This window comes from Aspergillus japonicus (assembly GCF_003184785.1).
Source record: "Aspergillus japonicus CBS 114.51 unplaced genomic scaffold BO86scaffold_132, whole genome shotgun sequence".
Lineage (NCBI taxonomy): Eukaryota > Fungi > Ascomycota > Eurotiomycetes > Eurotiales > Aspergillaceae > Aspergillus > Aspergillus japonicus.
The window spans coordinates 9,017-26,732 of record NW_020291769.1 but is presented as its reverse complement, the minus strand read 5'-3'; the positions used below and the strand labels follow the sequence as shown (position 1 = coordinate 26,732).

Sequence of the window (17,716 nt, the reverse complement as noted above, 5' to 3'; positions counted from 1 at the left end):
AGATCATGGAATACACGGTGCTGAGAGGATGTTCGAAATGGTACGTCAAACAAGCCGCGCCATATGACAAGCATGGTTAACGCGGACATTATTCGACAGTCGCGTGAGTTCTTCGATCTCCCCGAAGCAATCAAGACGCAGAAAATCATGAACAAGGATCCAGTCGTCTATGATGGGCACAAGGCAACTACGTGTGTAATCCACCTAAAAGGCTTTTTACCCAAGCCACTTGAGGAGCAGTATTGACAGAGGTGATCCATTAGGTTTGCTGCGTCGGAAGGCATGAGCTTTGGATTGCCGACTGGTCAATTATTCAAGAGCAACAATCTCCACTCTTGGTGGGACTTGCATCGTCTGACCGAGATCGAAGCTTTTAAGGCTCAGTGCAACGACCTCACATTCAAGGTACTGTCCTGCTTTGCATGGCACATGGGTCTACCAAAGGACTTCTTTACCACGTCCCACCAGGATGGCCTTCCCAGAAACACCCTGAAATTTATCAAGTACCCCAAATTGGCTATCAAGCCGGACGACGCAGTTCCCCGTCTCACTGAACACACTGACTGGGGCAGCATCACGCTTTTGTTCACTGATTCCCCAGGCTTGGAAGTTTTGGATCCACAGGATCAATGGCACGAAGTCCCGCAGCTCCCAGGAGGTATTGTCATTAACATCGGGGACGCCCTTTCTCTCTGGACCGGCCAGCAACTCAAGTCAACGATGCATCGTATCTCATGGGAAAAGGTTCCGGTGGACCAGGACCGCTATAGCATGCCATATTTTGTTCACCCCAACTTTAGTAAGTGCCGGGCCACTCCTTTGGGGCAAAGATTGATTTTGTCCTGTGTGCTCCTTTGTGAAAAGTGTTTCATGCTGACCGCAGGAACTGGTAGCCACCAACCTCAGATCTCTCAGGGCGCCCGAGAGTATGGAGGCAAAGGAGATCACATACAAAGATTATTATAACTTTCGAATGAAGCTCACTTGGGGAAGCTTGCAAAGTGATGATGGCGCAGGCGCGCTTGAGGACGTGGAAAAGGGACTTTTGAGTTACATCAATAATCTCGGAGTTACAAGAACTCTGGAGTCGCATGCTCTGACGAGGACAGAGGAGGTGCAGTAATGATTAACTTGTGGTCAAGCCCTGGACTAGCTTGGGAAGTACCGTGGTTACATTAAATGCAAACAGGATAGTTCGGTATCATTAAGTGGTGAAAAGATCCATTAGTCCAGCAACCAGAGTCAAATAACATAAGTAAGCCATCTCATAGTTTGAATCCGCGTAATTGTAAGTGTAGTGCTAGTCGAACTGTGTAATTTGGCCATTGCATTGCTGACTGAGAGCTAAGAACTCAAGACGAACTGTCAAATCTTCCTTAACGTCAGCGACACCTCCGGTGCAGTCGCCTCGCTTGAGCTACTGACACAGCACAGTCGAAACCGAGGGTGATTGTGCTCATGGATCTGTGGCTGGGTGCAATGCCGCTCTGCTGCGTTTATTGGTATCAATTAAGCAGATAGGGTCTCTTGTTTTGAACTAAGAATAGCAGCTGTATTCACGAGCCAATGCTACAATTCATTCTCGACCTATCTTGAGTTCTTTATAGTGTAATACATGTGCACGGAAATCGGAAGATTGCAAACAAAGTTTTTGATGCGTGTGAGAAGGAAAAGGGAATCGATGACATGGCCCATTGTCGGTGATTACCGAGTGACGTAGTACCGAAGGCTACTGAAATGTGGTAGATGCAAAACCGAACGACAATGCGAGCCTGAGACTGATCGACCACTCGAGCCCCTGAATCACCCAACATCTCAAGACGACGGATATCTCCCTCTTAGTACAGAGGAAGTTTGTAGGCGTCAAAATCGTATATCCAAGTGTCGTACGAGGCCTGATCGAATACACAGTTCATAGTTGTCCCGTTGTTGGACCAGAGAGGGCGGAGTGGCCAGGCACAGATTTGCTGGTGCTCACCTTCATTGTCTCCCTGGAGAACCGTTGAGTTTAACGTCACGGGGACCACACCGTTCTCTACCCAGTCGATCATGACAGCCATGTTCGTTTGGGGGAAGGGCCCGTTTGGCTGCTCACTGTTGGTCCCGCAGTGGGCCATGCCGGGTACCAGATACAGCCGGTAAAACTCGCCCAGAGCGGCGGCACTCGTGTTAAGAGTCTCGTTAGGAAACATAATCTTGCGGACCGCCTCGTAGTAGTGAACGGAGGAGGCAGTGGGCACGCTAGGGTCCTGTTCACCATGGAAATGCAGGATCTTGCCCCCAGCTTGCTGGAGAACGCTGAGATCGGGATTATGTGTCATCAGGGTATCTTCGTACATGGTCCACCCCAGCTGCATCCAGTCGCGGATGGTGTCGTATGTGACATTGTCGAGAGACGACAGCGAGCTCACGTCCTGCAGGTTTAGAAACCTGGCCACAAACTCGCCTCCATTACCATCAATACTGAGGCTCCAAGAGTCGGTCTGAGAATCGTAGGTGGTTTCGACATCGTCAAAGTCCGCCCCGGGTTGGTAGTAGAGGTAGGCCTGACGGCCCTGACTGTCCTTCAAGCCGGCAAGCAGCGTCTGAACCAATTGCACCGCCTCTGCAGTAACGGTCCCATTCTGTGCCGGGGTCGCCCCCATGGACTGCCGCTTGCTGAACCCGAGGCCCAGACCGCTGCCGCCAGAACTGGCCGCGCAGTAGTAAGGGGCGCCGATTAAGGAGGTTAGATTGAAGTGGAGCTTGCACAGGTCTGAGCGGGCGATGACTCCATCCGCGCGCCCATCCAGCGGATCGCAGGCAGCGATGGTGGCGTTGACGATGACCTCCAACTCACAGGGAGGCGGATAGTAGTTCATGGTCTGTGTAACCACGTTGGGCACGAGGTGGTTGATCTGCTGATGGGCGAACCGGAAGGCAGGCGCACCGACGATAATCCCATCGTAATCAAAGCCGTACCGCTGGGCCTGGGACCAGCCCTCACGACCCCCCTCGGAGCATGATTGGTAGTAGGTATAAACCTTATCTTCCCCAGTGTTATACACCTTGCGGGTGAGTTCACGGCCGATTTCCATCATCTCGTGGATCCCTTGATAGCCGAACATAAACGTGTTTTGCCAGTCGACAGTGTCATTGGCGAGAAGGAAGACATCGTCAAAGGACTGCCCATTGAAGCCACCGTCGGTAAGACCAGATACTGCACCGTACATAACGCCCCCTGGTAAGGAGCCAGAGGTGCCGGAACCCTCGTTGATCTCGTAGGCCTCGCCTCCGGTGGTGAGGAACCGATTCTGGAAGTCGGCCGGAGCGGGCAGCCAGTACGTGAGAGCCACTCGATCATTCCGGCCAATGTGGGTGTAGTTGAAGGTGACATCGCAGTAGCTGATAGTAGCAGTGGGAAAGAAGTTGGAGCTGCTGATGGACACGTTGGAATGGAGGACAGTTGAGACTGAGCCGGAAATCATGGAGATACCCTGAAAGGTGTCCTCGGCGGGCAGGGCGGCCTTGATGTAGGCATCGGTGCAAATATCAACGAGACTAGAAGCATGCGCAGCGCCCATCGCCGTGGTTAAGGCAAGAAGACTTTTCATGGCGGCAGGTTCCGGATCAAGATCAATCGAGTATGGATGGGGTGTAGAAGAATGGCGAGCTGCTGGTGGAATATATGGACCGGACGCGGCCCTTCCTCGTTGCTTTTTATCTAGGGTATGGGTGGGACGGATTGAACCCCCTCAAGGCACGGAGAACCCGAACACGAACCTTGGAGATTTCAGCTAATGTAGGACGCGTAGGTGATGTGAGAGGCAGTTGAAGCTCAAACCAAGGTGAAAAGGCATGGAACGCACCTCGCATCAACAGGGACAGTCTCGGCTTGCGCACTGCAGGCAAATTGGACCCACTGACTTTCGACCCGATCGGAGGTCGCAGGTTAAAATTGATTTCATCCCCGAGCCTTCGATTCTTGAACAGTCCTTGAAAAGCATCCTGACTGCTAAATCTTTACCCAGCGCTGCGTACTACTGTGCTCATGAGTTACGCAAGCCCCATCTCCGTTGATGCAGAACCCAGCCCGACTGACAGGATTGAAACTCATCAATATATCAGTGGGCCACGATGATGATGATGATGACGTGGACGCACCCCCAACTTCTCAGGTATAGTGCATGCGGCATCACCCACTGAAGAATATCGTTGACTTTGTAAGACTTTGTAGCGAAGATCTCGCAGGTCCAGGGATTCAGAGCAGGCAAAGGGCCGGGAGTGGCAGTCGGAGAGACTATAATACACAAGTTCAGCTCCATGCTGCTTGGAATCTCAAACACACAACATTGATCTTTCCATTCTCTTCATTGATCCTGCCCAACTGAGGTCCTGAAAGGATGCTTCGCAATACACTCCCCACGCTTTGTGGTCTTATCTCTGTTTCTTCCGCGGCGCTCTACGAAACTGTGATCGAGACCAAATATGGCTCGGTCCAGGGTTATCCGGCTTTCAATAGCAGCAATACCGGCAACCTCACGCAATGGAAAGACATCACCGTGTGGAAAGGCATTCCCTTTGCTGCGAGCACCGGAGGAGCCAACCGCTGGAAAGCGCCGCAGCCCGCAAGCCCATGGAACCAGACGCTGGATGCGCGCAGCTGGGGCCCTGTCTGTCCTTCGGCTACCACCGGAGACAATAGCTACATCATTGATGAGGACTGTCTCAACCTTAATATATGGAGTCCGGCCAACTCCCCCAATGCGAAGCTTCCCGTGGTCATGTGGAGCTATCCTGCCGAGTCGACTGCGGCCGATCCTCTCTTCGACGGCGGGGGTATGGCGGACCAGGGGATCGTCTTCGTCAACTATAACTACCGTACTGGTCCGTTTGGTTGGCTCGCCCACTCCGAGCTCTCGGAGGAATTCGAGCAGGTGACCGGGTCCAATAGTTCGGGCAATTGGGGAATGCTGGATCAGTTTGCCGCCTTGAAATGGATCCATGCCAACATTGAGGCCTTTGGAGGTGATCCAAATCACATCACCGTCCAAGGCCAGTCCGCCGGCTCCGCTGCTACTCAGCATATCTTGTACAGCAATTTGACCCGCGATCTGATTGTCGGTGCCATTATCGAAAGCGGAGTCCGGGACCCCCACGACCCCCTGTGTACCAGCCTCGCTGAAGCATACACCACGCTGGACAGTGCGCTGGAAGATGGTGATACCTATCTCGCGAACTTGGGAGTTGCCAGCATCGCTGAAGCCCGCAACCTCAGCATGGAGGCATTGATCGACGGAGCGGCTGGCACCACCCGTGATTCCACGATCATGTTTGAGGCAGTCCTTGATTATTACGCGATGCCGGACACCTACCTCAATATCCTCATGAAAGGTCTGGCTCACGACGTCCCAGTCATCACTGGAAACAACAAGGACGAGAATGGGGCAACCTACGGTCTTGATATTTCGCTCGCGGACTATCTGGAGGACCTCAACGAAACGTACAGTGGGGAATGGGTGGACCGGTTTCTGGGTCTTTATCCGGCAAATGACTCAACAACCGCATCAGGGGCATATAATTCCATGCTTACTGACCGCTCCAAGGTGGGTACCTGGCTCTGGACTCAGATGTGGTATACCGCCAAGAGCAGTCCCGTTTGGAACTACTTCTGGGATCATGCCCCCCCCGGTCAGACTTCTGGCGCCTACCACGAGTCGGAGATCAATTATGTGCTGAACAACCTCTATGCCACCGACAAACCCTGGACCGCCGCGGACTACGCTATCGCCAAGAATATGAATGATTATTGGGCCAGCTTCATCAAGACGGGGAATCCTAACACGCAGGCTCAAGGTACGGCTCAGTGGCCCGCAGTGAACGCCTCCAAACTGGTCCAGCATGTTGGCAACGGATGGGGCCAGATTCCCATTGCCTGGAACAAGAAGGTTGAACTATTCGAAGATTGGTTTGCCACCTTGGTGGCATACTGATCTCCCATCAATTGCTCTCAGGCAACCAGTCAGTCTAGCCTTATCACTTGACTTGAGGACTAGGAACAGATCTGATCTGAAGCTATTCTCCCCGAACCTTGTGACTGCACTTTCATTCTCTTCATCGCCGTCTGTGATTATATTTCAGCTACCCGTTTTCTTTCCCTCTGCGTGCCCTGTAATCTACAGTCCCACTCACTAGCACAAGAATCGGGGGCGTTCTCTTAATTCCCTCATTGTACACGCCATTGCAGCCTCGACCGCACCAACCAATTCATGAACCATGGCAAGAAACCTACAGGATACCTAGTAACTAGTAACTATTACGCAGTAAGGCAGTCCGCGCGAATTCTTCCAGTTCATTCTTAAACCCTGGGAAAGCAAAAACGACTACCACCACAAAAGCCACAATCAGTGGGGACACGGGAGACGTGGGCAGCTGAGCACCTATACCTTAGTTATTGCAATTTCATTCCTCCTACTGTATCGTCCGACACGGCACGTTGGCGCGATGACCGCGGTGCCCCGCTGCCAAACCCGATGTGTGGCCAGTAGCTAATCAGAATGACTAGCACGTATGCGACCATTGGAGAGGGGGAAAAAGACTAGCTAGATGATTGTCTCGAGACCCAATGAGGGAAGACAACAAAGTACTTTCTGAGGAGTTAGAACCCAGATCATATATCTAATTATATACATCAATCATATGAAGTTGGAGTTACCTTGGAGGGAATGGTGAATGAGGAAGTTGTAGAAAATAACCCGGAGGTATTTGGTGTTAGAACAACTGGACCAGAGTTCAAACAAGGCCCTGGAGATACTTGTGGATAGGCAGTAAAGCATCATGGATTATAAATTAACAAACCTTGAAGTTTCAGTGCCGAACCGTGCATTCCTAAAGGTTCACTGGCAGCGCTAGGCCCATTGCAGCGAAAGAAAAGCCGCGCTTATCGTAGATTTGTTGTCTGGCCAATAGGAGACAGTTCCTGTACCTCCGGTCCGACCTTCAAAAATTCCCGCGATTCGCAACGGCCCCTATCTGACATGCCCCGATAAATTGAGCTCCTGGATAGCTCCTGCATGAGAAGACCTTTTAATCAACTGGGAGAGGATTACGTTGCAAGGCTTCACTGAGCGGCGGGATTGGTGTTAGCATAATGGTCCCAGCGGGTGTCAGTACTGAGGAAGTAAGTATCCATAATGGGACCTCCCCGCCAATCGTGGTGGACCTGATCTTCCACTTCCCAAATGGGGCCCGGGCTGTAGTAGACTTTCCGGTTTTATCCACTTCACAGGATGAATAACGTATCACCTTGGAGGCTGTACATGTATGCAGCGTCATGTAAGTTTCGTGTTGAGTTGCGGAGCATTAGAACCCCTCCGTCTCTATCGCATCATGAAATTGGAATTCGTACACTGACCTTTAGCGGTGCAGTATACAATTTCTTCTCCTCTCCCCATAGAATTTCCATGGCCATGGCATAGCTGTGACAAGAATTAACCATTGCTGGACATCCAGTTGGTGATATGAATCCGTCGGCGATGGAACCGGTCAGTCTATCTACTGGTATGTACGCGTTCCCCAAAATAGATTGCCCTGCATATTTCCCATACCCGTACAGCTACAGCTTAGTGTGACAGATCTATGCGCAGGTTCTTGTGTGGCGAAAGCTAGGGGATGTTGTCTGACTATATTTAGTCCTACCCCCACCTTGCATACAACGATTGACAACTTCTTACTCGGTGGTTAGTAGGTGGAATTGAGAAGTTTGGCTGTGAATCCACTCCACAGAGCAGTCACGCAGGCTTTGTAATCATTGATCCCAAGGCTACAAGCATGCCATCGTCTCAATATGCAACTCCAAAGTGGTGGAAGGAAGCTGTGGTTTACCAAATCTATCCCGCGAGTTTCAAAAGCAGTAAACCTCCAGCCCAGGCAGATGGATGGGGCGATGTGCGTGGCATAAGGGAGAAAGTGCCATATTTGAAAAGTCTGGGAGTTGACGTTGTCTGGACAAGTCCTAGTGAGTAGCATGTCTGTTGTGTATCTATTGGTTCTATTGGTAGGGGCCAAAGACGCCCCGTTCTCTGGTTCTAACATAACATCGTCATCTAGTTTACAAATCTCCGCAAGTCGATATGGGCTACGATATCTCCGACTATAAATCAATTGACTCGCGCTATGGAACCATGGCTGACGTCGACCTGCTGATTGAAACTCTCAAAGAACACGATATGAAGCTTATGATGGACCTCGTTGTGACTCATACCTCAGATCAGCATGGTTGGTTTCTGGAATCCGCTCGGTCGAAAAACTCCTCAAAGCGCGATTGGTATATCTGGAAGCCGCCGCGCGGATACGACTCTGTGGGGAACCCTCTGCCTCCAAATAACTGGGCCCAAATCTTGAACGATTCCCATAGTGCTTGGACCTGGAGTGAAGCAACCCAGGAATTCTATTTGACTCTCCACACCCCGGAACAAGTTGATCTGAACTGGGAGAATCCCGATGTGGTCGCTGCCGTGCACGATGTAAGTCCACACTTGTTCGGTCGCATTTGATCTGAGCGTGGCTGACCGATTCTCCCAGGTTATGCACTTCTGGCTGAGCCGAGGAGTTTCGGGATTTCGAATGGATGTAATCAATTTGATTTCGAAGAATTCCTCATTCCCTGATGCTCCGGTCATCGACCCAGGTTGCGAGTTCCAGCCCGGAGAGAGATTTTACACCAATGGCCCGCGCTTCCATGAGTTCATGCATGGAATGTATGAGAATGTTCTGTCCAAGTATGACACCATCACCGTCGGTGAAACCGCCTATGTCAGCGACATAAGCGAAATCATCAAGACAGTCGGATCAACTGCCAAAGAACTGAATATGATCTTTATCTTCGACCACATGGAAATTGCGGATGTCAAGACCAAAGGAGATTCGAAATGGAGTTTCCGCGACTGGAAATTGACAGAGCTCAAACAAATCTTCTCCAAGTGGCAAAGAAACATGATCGAATGGGATGGATGGAATGCACTCTTCTTGGAGTGCCACGATCAGGCGCGCTCTGTATCTCGCTACGTGGACGACAGCGACAAGTTCCGCACGCGTGGTAGCAAGCTACTTGCGCTTCTGCAATCGACTCTCGGTGGTACCTTGTATCTTTACCAGGGTCAGGAGATTGGAATGCGAAACTTTCCAGCGGACTGGAATCCGGATGTCGATTACAAGGACGTAGAAAGCCTCAACTTTTGGCAGCAGACGAAGAAGCTCTATTCCAACGACCCAGTACAAATAGAAAAAGCAAGAGAACTTCTCCAGAAAAAAGCCAGGGACCACGCCCGAACGCCAATGCAGTGGAACAACGAGTCTAATTCAGGGTTTGCAGCATCCAACATTACACCATGGATGAGAATGAATGATGACTTTAGGATTGTGAATGTGAAAGCGCAGATGGAGTGCGAAAGCCGAGATCTGTCTGTCTGGCAATACTGGCAGCTCGTTCTACGTGAGCGCAAGACCTACAAGGATGCCTTTGTGTATGGCGACTACCAGGACCTGGACTTTGAGAAAGAGCAGATCTATGCATACCTGAGGACGGGTGCTCAAACGAAACAGAAGTGGTTGGTCGTGTTGAACTGGACTGGCGAGGATGTGGCCTGGAAGATCCCTGGGTCGGTAGAGGTGGATTGGATGGCTCCTTCTTCAATCCAAAGACACATTCCCGTTGGTGATGGGGCAACTATCAGGCTTCAAGCCTGGGAAGGAGTTATGATCCGCTGCAAATCAGGTTAGAACGGGACGGGAATTTCTATTTGCATAAGTGTACCTTCGATCCGCTACCAGTGGACCACCAGGCAGCTTTCAAGATTGGTTTTGCAAACACATACAAAGATGGTGAAATACTGGATAGGTCCGTGAAATAATCTATTCTATCACCATTGCCTCTATAATGGGCGTCGCTGAATGAGCTGTAATGCCCTAGCCACCAAGGAGCTCCGTACTGTACATACGTATGTCCTATTTTCTATCATTCGTTACCTAAGGCCCGGGTGAGAAGATTGGCTCAATGGGCCAAGCAGCGATACCTTCAACTGGTGATGAGAGACAAAGGCCTTTCTTGCTATTGTTCTAGACCAGCGTCTAGTAGATCAATATATGATGTTGGTGATCACCCTTGTAACCTAAACTCGGTCACCAACTGCTCTCTTAGCTTCACCTCGCGAACTGGGAAACACAACAAGAACCCAATGACCCCGAACGGAACCGCCATCAACCATACCCATCTCAACCCATCCTCGTACAACCTCAGAACTTCCCTCTGCAACTCCGCTTGCCCTTGGAGGCTTTTGATCAACCCTTCCGCGGCTAAGGCATAGGCGTCTCCATTTGCCAAGCTTCTTCTCAATGGGCCATCACTCACAACGCTGAGCATCTGTTGCACCCTCGTATTGAAGATGGACGTCGGAATCGCAATGCCCCAAATGCACCCCGGACTCCGGACGAACGCCCACGTCGCCGTGGCCGTTGCGACCTCGGACTCGGGAAGGACAGCCTGGATTGGCGGCAAGGTGGAGAGAAAATCATGCCTGATCCGACTCCGAAGAGAACCTGGAAACCGGCCCAGTCCCGGGCAGGGGAGTTATTATCAAGGAGAGAAAACAAGGCGACCCCGATCGTCACACAAACATACCCCAGGAAGTGGAAGGGGCGGTATTTGTTTTTCATTGCGATCAATACGCCTGTGATCACGCCGAAGGGTGCAATGGCTGCTGTGATGGGGAGGACAGCAAGGCCAAAGGCAGTGGTGGCAAGGCTGCGGAGAGCCTGAAAATAGACGGGCAGGAAATAGGCCACTCAGTAAAGGAGCAGGTTCTGAAAAAAGGAGAGCCAAAGAGCACAGAGAGCGGTTGCACTGGAGAAGAGCTGGGGCGGGATAGAGGGATCCCGACAGAGGCGCGAGGCTTGGTGGATGCAGAAGAGGGCCAGGCCCGCCAATCCCAGAAACAAAGGCGTCAAAATTCGCCAAGAGGACCAGGGGTAGGCGGTTCCCGTCCAGGTCAGTGCCAGCAGAATGGCCACGACAGCCAAGGTGAGGATGGTATTGCCCAGTAGATCAACGCGGCCGAACTGTTGCCCGAGGGTTGTGTTGGGTGGCCGGGGCGGATGGTTGACACGAAGGAAGAGCACAAGAAGGTACAGCGACACACCGCACAAGGGCGAATTGATATAGAAGACCCAGCGCCAGGAGGCATGCTGCGCAAAGGCGCCACCAAGAACCGGGCCAATCGTGGTTCCCACAGCCCGAACCGAGGCCATGAGTGCCACATACTTACCCCTCTGGCGCAGGGGCACCAGATCACAGATGACAGTGTCCACGAGAATGTTGATTCCTCCGCCACCCATCCCTTGAACCGCTCGTCCGTCGATAATCGCAGGGGTGGTGTTGGCACTTCCGGCGATGGCGCTTCCCACCGCAAAGATGATCACGGAGATGATCAGCAGCCATCGGCGGCCGAAGATGTTCGCCGTTTGGCCGAAGAGTGGGAGGACCACGGTGGAGGACAGAACGTATGCGTCGGTAATCCACATTTACGACTCGCTCGCGTGAAAATCGAGCACAATAGTCGGAAGGGCAGTGGAGAGAATCGATGTTTCGAGAGCGGCAAGGAAGGTCGTCATGCACAAGGCTGGGAAGAGCGCCCAGAACAGCCATGTCTTCCTCGGTTTGGGCACCGGGGGCGGTGGAGATTCGTCCGAGTTCGTCTTCTCGTTTTCTGGTTGAGTCCATCGGTCGTGAGGATTATCTGGTACTTTGCTGTGTATCGGTGTGGGTAGGACTTTCTTTGGCTCCACTTCGAGAGTTGAGGTTTCAGCAATGGGTCAGGGTCAGAAACGGAGAATCGATCAAACAATCGGAGGATGTGAGAATAACAAGCACATGCAGCATGAGATAGACGGAGAAACTTATGGACAGGCGATAGACAGCAAGCAGCGTACTACTAGGAGCCCCTGAGCCTGGCACTCCCTGTTTGCTGGCCATTTCTTTGTCTTGCATTGACTCGGGCTTTTGTCCGATCCGAAACCCCGAGTGTAAGGGTTACTTACCCCTGCATCCTGGTCCGCTAGAGCTGGGCAAGGTCATTTTCTTTACGGTCGCGATCAACTGCGTGTATACTGCTTGGCCCTCCCATCATATACAAGAAATTGTTAGCTGTTATTTGGCTGTGTGTCATAGGCGATGGTGTTAATAGTCCCTCCGCGAGGCCTGTAACGCTAGCCTGCAGTGCTGTACCATCCATTTAACAGATTCGTTACAGCTATGAACCAATTACTGGAACTTCATAGGTGTATTTGTTTAACTAAAGAGTACTGTTATAGACTTGGTAGACCGTCAATACCAGGTTACTGTGCGAAGCAAAATTAGATATCGGGCTTCGAAGAGGGCTCGCCGGGACGTGCTCAAATTGCCGGATCAGACAAAACTAGCCACCCAAACATCCATGGCCCTAACTCCTTTCCGGCCCCCCTCTATCCCCTCCAAACTTGCCTCACACGCATCCCGGGACGCAAGAACCACTGCCCGCTCACTCTCCTCACTCACTGCCTCCTCTACCTCCTTCTCGAAAGAGGACGAAAGACAAGCAGACACTTCCCATTGTCCGTCTAGCAAGCCCTCCCCACCTTGCACGCGGGCCTCACTCTCCAGCTGCCACCCGGCAGCCAGGGCCAACTCGGTAAGCCGCGTTGGTCCCAGCACGGTGCGGACGTTCGAGTCGCTAACGGGCTTACGGCACTCCAGCGCTGCTTGAGTGAGCGCAGCTAACACGTGAGGTTGGGCAGAGGGGTGCGCCGCTACCAACGACCACTCGGCAAGGAGGAGACGCTCACTGTGCTGCTTCAGGGCGCGGAAGGTGGAGAGGATGAGGGCGGGGGAGGCAAAGTACCATAGGCAGTGTGCGAGCACCGTTGCGTCGAAGGCCTTACTTTCGCTGGCGGGCGGCGAGGGGAGGGAGGAGAGATAGTCTAAGGGCGGCTGTTGGACCCAAGTAATCCGTTTCCCCAGCGGGCCTTGGGAAATGTAACCCTGTGCTTGGCCGAGAGTATACGGGGCACCTGCAAGAAGATTCATTATTGGGCTGCTTGTCGAGCAGCGGGGTAAGACACGTCGGACTCACCATAACCCAGATCCGCCGGATCCACGGCCACCACCTTCCCCTGCTCGCCCACGGCAGAGGCAAGGACAGTAGTGCAGTCCCCTTGCCCGCAGCCTATTTCCAGCACCTTGGCGCCAGTCGGAATGTTCCAGTGCTGTAGGAGCTGCAGGCGATGAACAGTCTGGGAGTGCTGGATGCTGAAGTGGGTGGGGTCGTGTAGGGAGAGACGGGCAATACAGGCGGCCTCGAGTTGAGTGGACATGTTGTGCTCCCCTGGTTTTGGCTTCCGGGCAGCCGACTGTGCTTTAGCTAGCTAGATGATAGCAGTTGCAACTGTAGGATTCCTTATACGTACAGTACCTAAGACCCGAGGATGAAAGCATCTTATAATGTCAGCCTGGGAAGGTTGCCTGAGTGCACCCCGACCGTTGACCCCAAGGGTAAGTTACAGTACAGTACATAGTACGAGGGAATTACCTAGTAGATGACTCATGACCTTGTCCTGTAGGGAACGTTGGGGATGAGTCACACCAATTCAGTAGCCCTGCCTACGAGCCCTGGTATTGCAGACAGAGAGAATACACTGGCAATTACTCCATAGTCGCTCACTGACTCGGGAACCTTTACCCCGCACCGCACGGAAGACCGGCGGACGACCGGAAGAAGGCCAAGGCAGGCTGATTCTGTCAATAGATGTTCTGTCATATCTACCAGGTACCAGCGGCGACCATTGAGCTTCTTTTGGACCGTGGATGGCGTGTTCATGGTAGTGCGTCCTACTCTTCCATCAACATAACTGGTTTTAGCTTGCCTGTGATCTCGTTGCTATATACTGAATATACCAAACACCGACTAAAAGAGCACTCCACCCCAAAGAGCACAGAATACGCTACCATCCATACGCCTCCTCAAAGTACTCGATCCCGCTTGCCCCGCCGCGCCGCGCCGCCCCAACAGCCGCTCGACTGACATCCGCCATTTCGGCCGGACCGCACACGACCACCGCCACCGAGCCCTCCTCCGCCGCGGCCTGCGCCACAATCTGCCCAATGGGCGCTCGTCCATCCTCGAGAGTCACCCCAGATATCAGGGCATTCTCCCCTTCCAACACACTACTACCCAATCCTCGCGAGCAGTAAAACCGCATCTGCACTCCAGGGTCCTGGAAATACGGGCTCAGCTCCGCGCGACACAGCTCGCTAACTAGCGCCGGCTCACGCACCGTCCAGTGGAGCTCGATTTGCGGATGCTCGAACCCATTCCGGGACGGACGGAGAACTTGAAGGTACGCCGTCGCGACGCCAATGCCGGTGCCGCCCATAATCATGATGACGCGGTCGAAGGTTCGCAGGGCGGTGCAGGCACTGTGGCCGTAGGGGCCCTCAAGCAAGATGGTTGCGTGCAGGGTGTTACCAGCAGCAAGGGCTTGGGATCGGAGACGCTGGGTCCAGCCGGTGTACGGACGGACCCAAAAGCTTAGTGTCGGAGTTGATGATGTGAGTGATTGCAGGGTGAGAGGAAGGGGCTGTGAGACGACGGCTGCTTCTTTCTCCGTTGGAGTGCGGAAAGGAGCACTCGAATCAGGAAAGGCGGACGCGGGAGAGTTCTCGTTGTCGGAGCAGCGAACAGACGCCATGGTGAAGGGGTGGTTCTCCCAGCCGCGGAAAGTGGCAGGTTGGTAGAGGTAGTAGTAGTGTCCGGGCTTGGGAGAGGTGGGGAGCGCCGCGGGCTGGATCTCGATGTGGAGGACGTCGCTGCTGGGATAGTAGGTGACCGTGGTCCGGCGGCCAGAATGCATCCTGCTGCTGCGCTTTATATGCAGATTGCACACAGCCAGACGGAGAAGGCGAAGGACCCGGTCGAAGGACCAGATTGCGACCAAGGGCCACAGGTGGGGAGTGTACTCCGCGCCAAACTTGCTCATGTGCCTGGGGTTATCGGATGTCAGGGCTCAGGTCTTGGGTCTGAGGGCATTCCCATGCAGTGTCAAACATACGTAAACAGGGCATAGACAATGACGATCCCGAAGAGGACGTGCACAATGAGGAATACTTCGTAGAATTGTTGGCGCAACGCGGCACAGGAGAACGGAATCATGATGGACATCAGTCCCGTTGCCTGCGAGGGGGTCAGCATTAAGACCGATCAGCAACCAACACCAGAGAGAACAGACAACAATGCCAAACTTGAACCAGTCTGTTTCCAAGTCCGTGGTATATTTGCTCGGGTCTTAAGGCGCGATGTTAGCCCAAGCAGATATTGATGCAAAGAAAGAGCCTTACTATAAGCCAGGTACTTGACAGTATATGATATAGAGTGGATGATAGCAAAGAGGACGGTCACTATCGCGAGATGCCGGTGGAATATATTAAATGTTTGGAAGCTCCAGCCGGTGCCCCAAATAAAGATACTATTTCGTCCGGCAAAGATCCACAGCCATGGCAGGCATGCGAAGGCGAGAAAACCAGATCTAGGTCCCATAGTGTCCCAGATTTGATAAGCGAGGGTTCCGTTACTAGAACCAGTCAGTGATGAGTAAAAGGACACACAGTTGTCGACATACAAAGGATCGTCCGAGTAAGCATCATATCTTATACAGGCCAGGATGAAAGCCAGGGCCCAGAAAGCAAAAATGACTGATGCTTGCCAGCGGAGAGGTATCTTAAGACCATACAGGAGCCGTTGGTGGTGAGTCCCTAGACTCGGTGCAAGGATGAAGTGTGTGTTGGCAGCAGTATAGACTTTGGAAATTGGATTCGATGCGGATAGAAGCCCGAGCCGAGAGCGGGATCCAGGTTTCTCTTCATACTTCTTTGGTACATCATATAGACAATAGGAGAACCTAGTCAGGAGGTTAAAAATGATCCCAACCAAGGTCACCAAGCCCCAGAAGCCGTGAATACCCCAAACGGTATTCAATGAGCGAGAATTGTCGGTCTCATTGGCGGTCTAATATGATTCAGTATCCTGCATGCGTGCAAAAACACTTCTCACCACACTTACCACACTGCGTAAGGCTTGTCTATAATATGAGTTGTTGAGCAATACTGCGGAAGAAATTGTGGCTGAGGATGCGGCGCCTGGGTTGAAGACAGGTAGCTGATTGATGTACTCTGTTGTAGCTCTGGCTTTGATATCATCTAAGCTCATCAATGCCGCGCCAGCGTTAGCGCAGAAGCTCTTCCAAAAGTCAAGGCCTGCAGTGTATGCCCTCCCATGACAATACTCTCGCATGGAGGCGTATATCGACGTTACCTCAAGCACATTTGTACACTGCGATGCGGAGCTTGAACGTGCCGAGCTTCCAGATACTGCACTCGTAGAATTGGTCACATTTTTCCGTTCGAACGAAGCAAATGACTCATATATAGCGTACATGCAATATTGGTTGGCATTGCTCGGTGAAAGGGCTTTGGCCACAGCGTCCGAGCTGAGACACAAAGTCAGGATGGCGAATGTGATTCTCATCAGGGGGGCTGCGGACGTGTTGTTTCCCAAGGGAATAAATTTTCAAAAGTAAAGGAGGGGTTATTGGAGTATCAAAGTATTAGAGTGGAATGTCATGTTCCAAGTGCAATATTCCAAGCGCAGCCATCGGGAGGGGGGTTTTTATATGGGTTTAGCCTTCTTATTTTGCAACATTCTTTGGTCCTCGCCGGTGAGAAAAAAAACCGCTTCTGGCTCTAGCCCTAAGGTGGAGACAGAACCTTTGGAAAGCGGGCATTATAATGCGTGCTCCTGTTCTGAGGACCTAACTATGCATGGCGCCGCTGGGGATAGAACTACAATTGGGCATTGAGGTTGTACCAAGAAGATAAAAGGAATACTAGGCCCACTCTGATAGAAACACCCTCAGGGCTGGCCTGGAAGACTTTGGCTGGTCACCAAGGCAGAATCATGTGTTGGAAGAAATCTCAGGCGGGCATGCTTGCTTCCCCACCAGGGTCAAAAAAAGGACACCCAATCAGAGGGTCGGACAGATGTCAAGATTAGATTGATAGGATAAAAGATTGATAATCATAATCATATCAATCAGGCTCCGGAGCACGACAGGTTGCCGCATTCGGACGCCCGAACATCCGACACCCGAACATTGCCTGTGTAGATTGATGATCAGTGGCGCCAGAACAGCTACACCATTTCTTAGTCACACAGCCCATTATGCTTTAAATCAAATTACTATAATTATTGGAAAAGGGTATTGTAGGTGTTGACAGTAGAATTCACCTAAGGAAGAAATATAAATAGCAAACAGTACCTATTTTTTTGTTATACAATATCTTCCACTACAGCAGCCTACATCTACTACTACGGCAGCCCGCTCCTAGATTAATAGTAGTTTAGTAGACTTTTAATTTAAATATTTATATTATTATAATATTTACCCCTTCCTTTATATATACTATATTGCCTATAAGGGCTAAAAGGTGAAATAGTGTGATGAATAAATAACTTTTGCAAAGCCAAGGGTGCTAATATATTATTTTAAAATATTATTACTGCTTTGCCTAACTTATAAGACAGCTGCTGCCCTTGGGGGCAGCTGCAGCTGGCTTACTTAACTATTATATAATTACTATTTTAAATTATCTATA

The 17,716-nt window shown here is 51.7% G+C and overlaps 7 protein-coding genes across 7 annotated transcripts; 3 read left to right on the top strand and 4 right to left on the bottom strand.

The window, feature by feature from the left end:
* Positions 1-282: 282 nt before the first annotated feature.
* BO86DRAFT_327090 (Clavaminate synthase-like protein) lies at positions 283-966 on the top strand (the record flags this gene model as incomplete). The annotated part of the gene is made up of 1 exon (XM_025668594.1): positions 283-966. One exon carries the CDS (start codon positions 283-285, stop codon positions 964-966), a length of 684 nt encoding a protein of 227 aa, XP_025521785.1.
* Positions 967-1,838: 872 nt separating this feature from the next.
* On the bottom strand, positions 1,839-3,593 carry BO86DRAFT_405168 (tannase and feruloyl esterase; the record flags this gene model as incomplete). The annotated part of the gene is made up of 1 exon (XM_025674063.1): positions 1,839-3,593. One exon carries the CDS (start codon positions 3,591-3,593, stop codon positions 1,839-1,841), a length of 1,755 nt encoding a protein of 584 aa, XP_025521784.1.
* A 789-nt stretch (positions 3,594-4,382) lies between these two features.
* On the top strand, positions 4,383-5,972 carry BO86DRAFT_327069 (carboxylesterase/lipase family protein; the record flags this gene model as incomplete). Its single annotated transcript, XM_025668592.1, has 1 exon — positions 4,383-5,972. One exon carries the CDS (start codon positions 4,383-4,385, stop codon positions 5,970-5,972), a length of 1,590 nt encoding a protein of 529 aa, XP_025521783.1.
* Positions 5,973-7,809: 1,837 nt separating this feature from the next.
* BO86DRAFT_327095 (alpha-glucosidase) lies at positions 7,810-9,759 on the top strand (the record flags this gene model as incomplete). Its single annotated transcript, XM_025668595.1, has 3 exons — positions 7,810-7,996; positions 8,089-8,504; positions 8,563-9,759. The coding sequence occupies 3 exons, from the start codon at positions 7,810-7,812 to the stop codon at positions 9,757-9,759; spliced, it is 1,800 nt and encodes a 599-aa protein (XP_025521782.1).
* A 376-nt stretch (positions 9,760-10,135) lies between these two features.
* Positions 10,136-12,109, bottom strand: BO86DRAFT_452033 (putative MFS transporter; the record flags this gene model as incomplete). Its single annotated transcript, XM_025676903.1, has 5 exons — positions 10,136-10,519; positions 10,576-10,820; positions 10,866-11,431; positions 11,561-11,804; positions 12,073-12,109. 5 exons carry the CDS (start codon positions 12,107-12,109, stop codon positions 10,136-10,138), a joined length of 1,476 nt encoding a protein of 491 aa, XP_025521781.1.
* Positions 12,110-12,297: 188 nt separating this feature from the next.
* Positions 12,298-13,512, bottom strand: BO86DRAFT_350571 (class I SAM-dependent methyltransferase). Its single transcript, XM_025669388.1, has 2 exons — positions 13,143-13,512; positions 12,298-13,080 (listed from the first exon to the last, which is right to left on the bottom strand). The coding sequence occupies exons 1-2, from the start codon at positions 13,381-13,383 to the stop codon at positions 12,440-12,442; spliced, it is 882 nt and encodes a 293-aa protein (XP_025521780.1). The 5' UTR covers positions 13,384-13,512; the 3' UTR covers positions 12,298-12,439.
* A 498-nt stretch (positions 13,513-14,010) lies between these two features.
* BO86DRAFT_452031 (ferric reductase family protein) lies at positions 14,011-16,589 on the bottom strand (the record flags this gene model as incomplete). The annotated part of the gene is made up of 6 exons (XM_025676902.1): positions 14,011-15,049; positions 15,118-15,239; positions 15,295-15,350; positions 15,404-15,636; positions 15,685-16,070; positions 16,125-16,589. 6 exons carry the CDS (start codon positions 16,587-16,589, stop codon positions 14,011-14,013), a joined length of 2,301 nt encoding a protein of 766 aa, XP_025521779.1.
* Between the last annotated feature and the right edge of the window lie 1,127 nt (positions 16,590-17,716).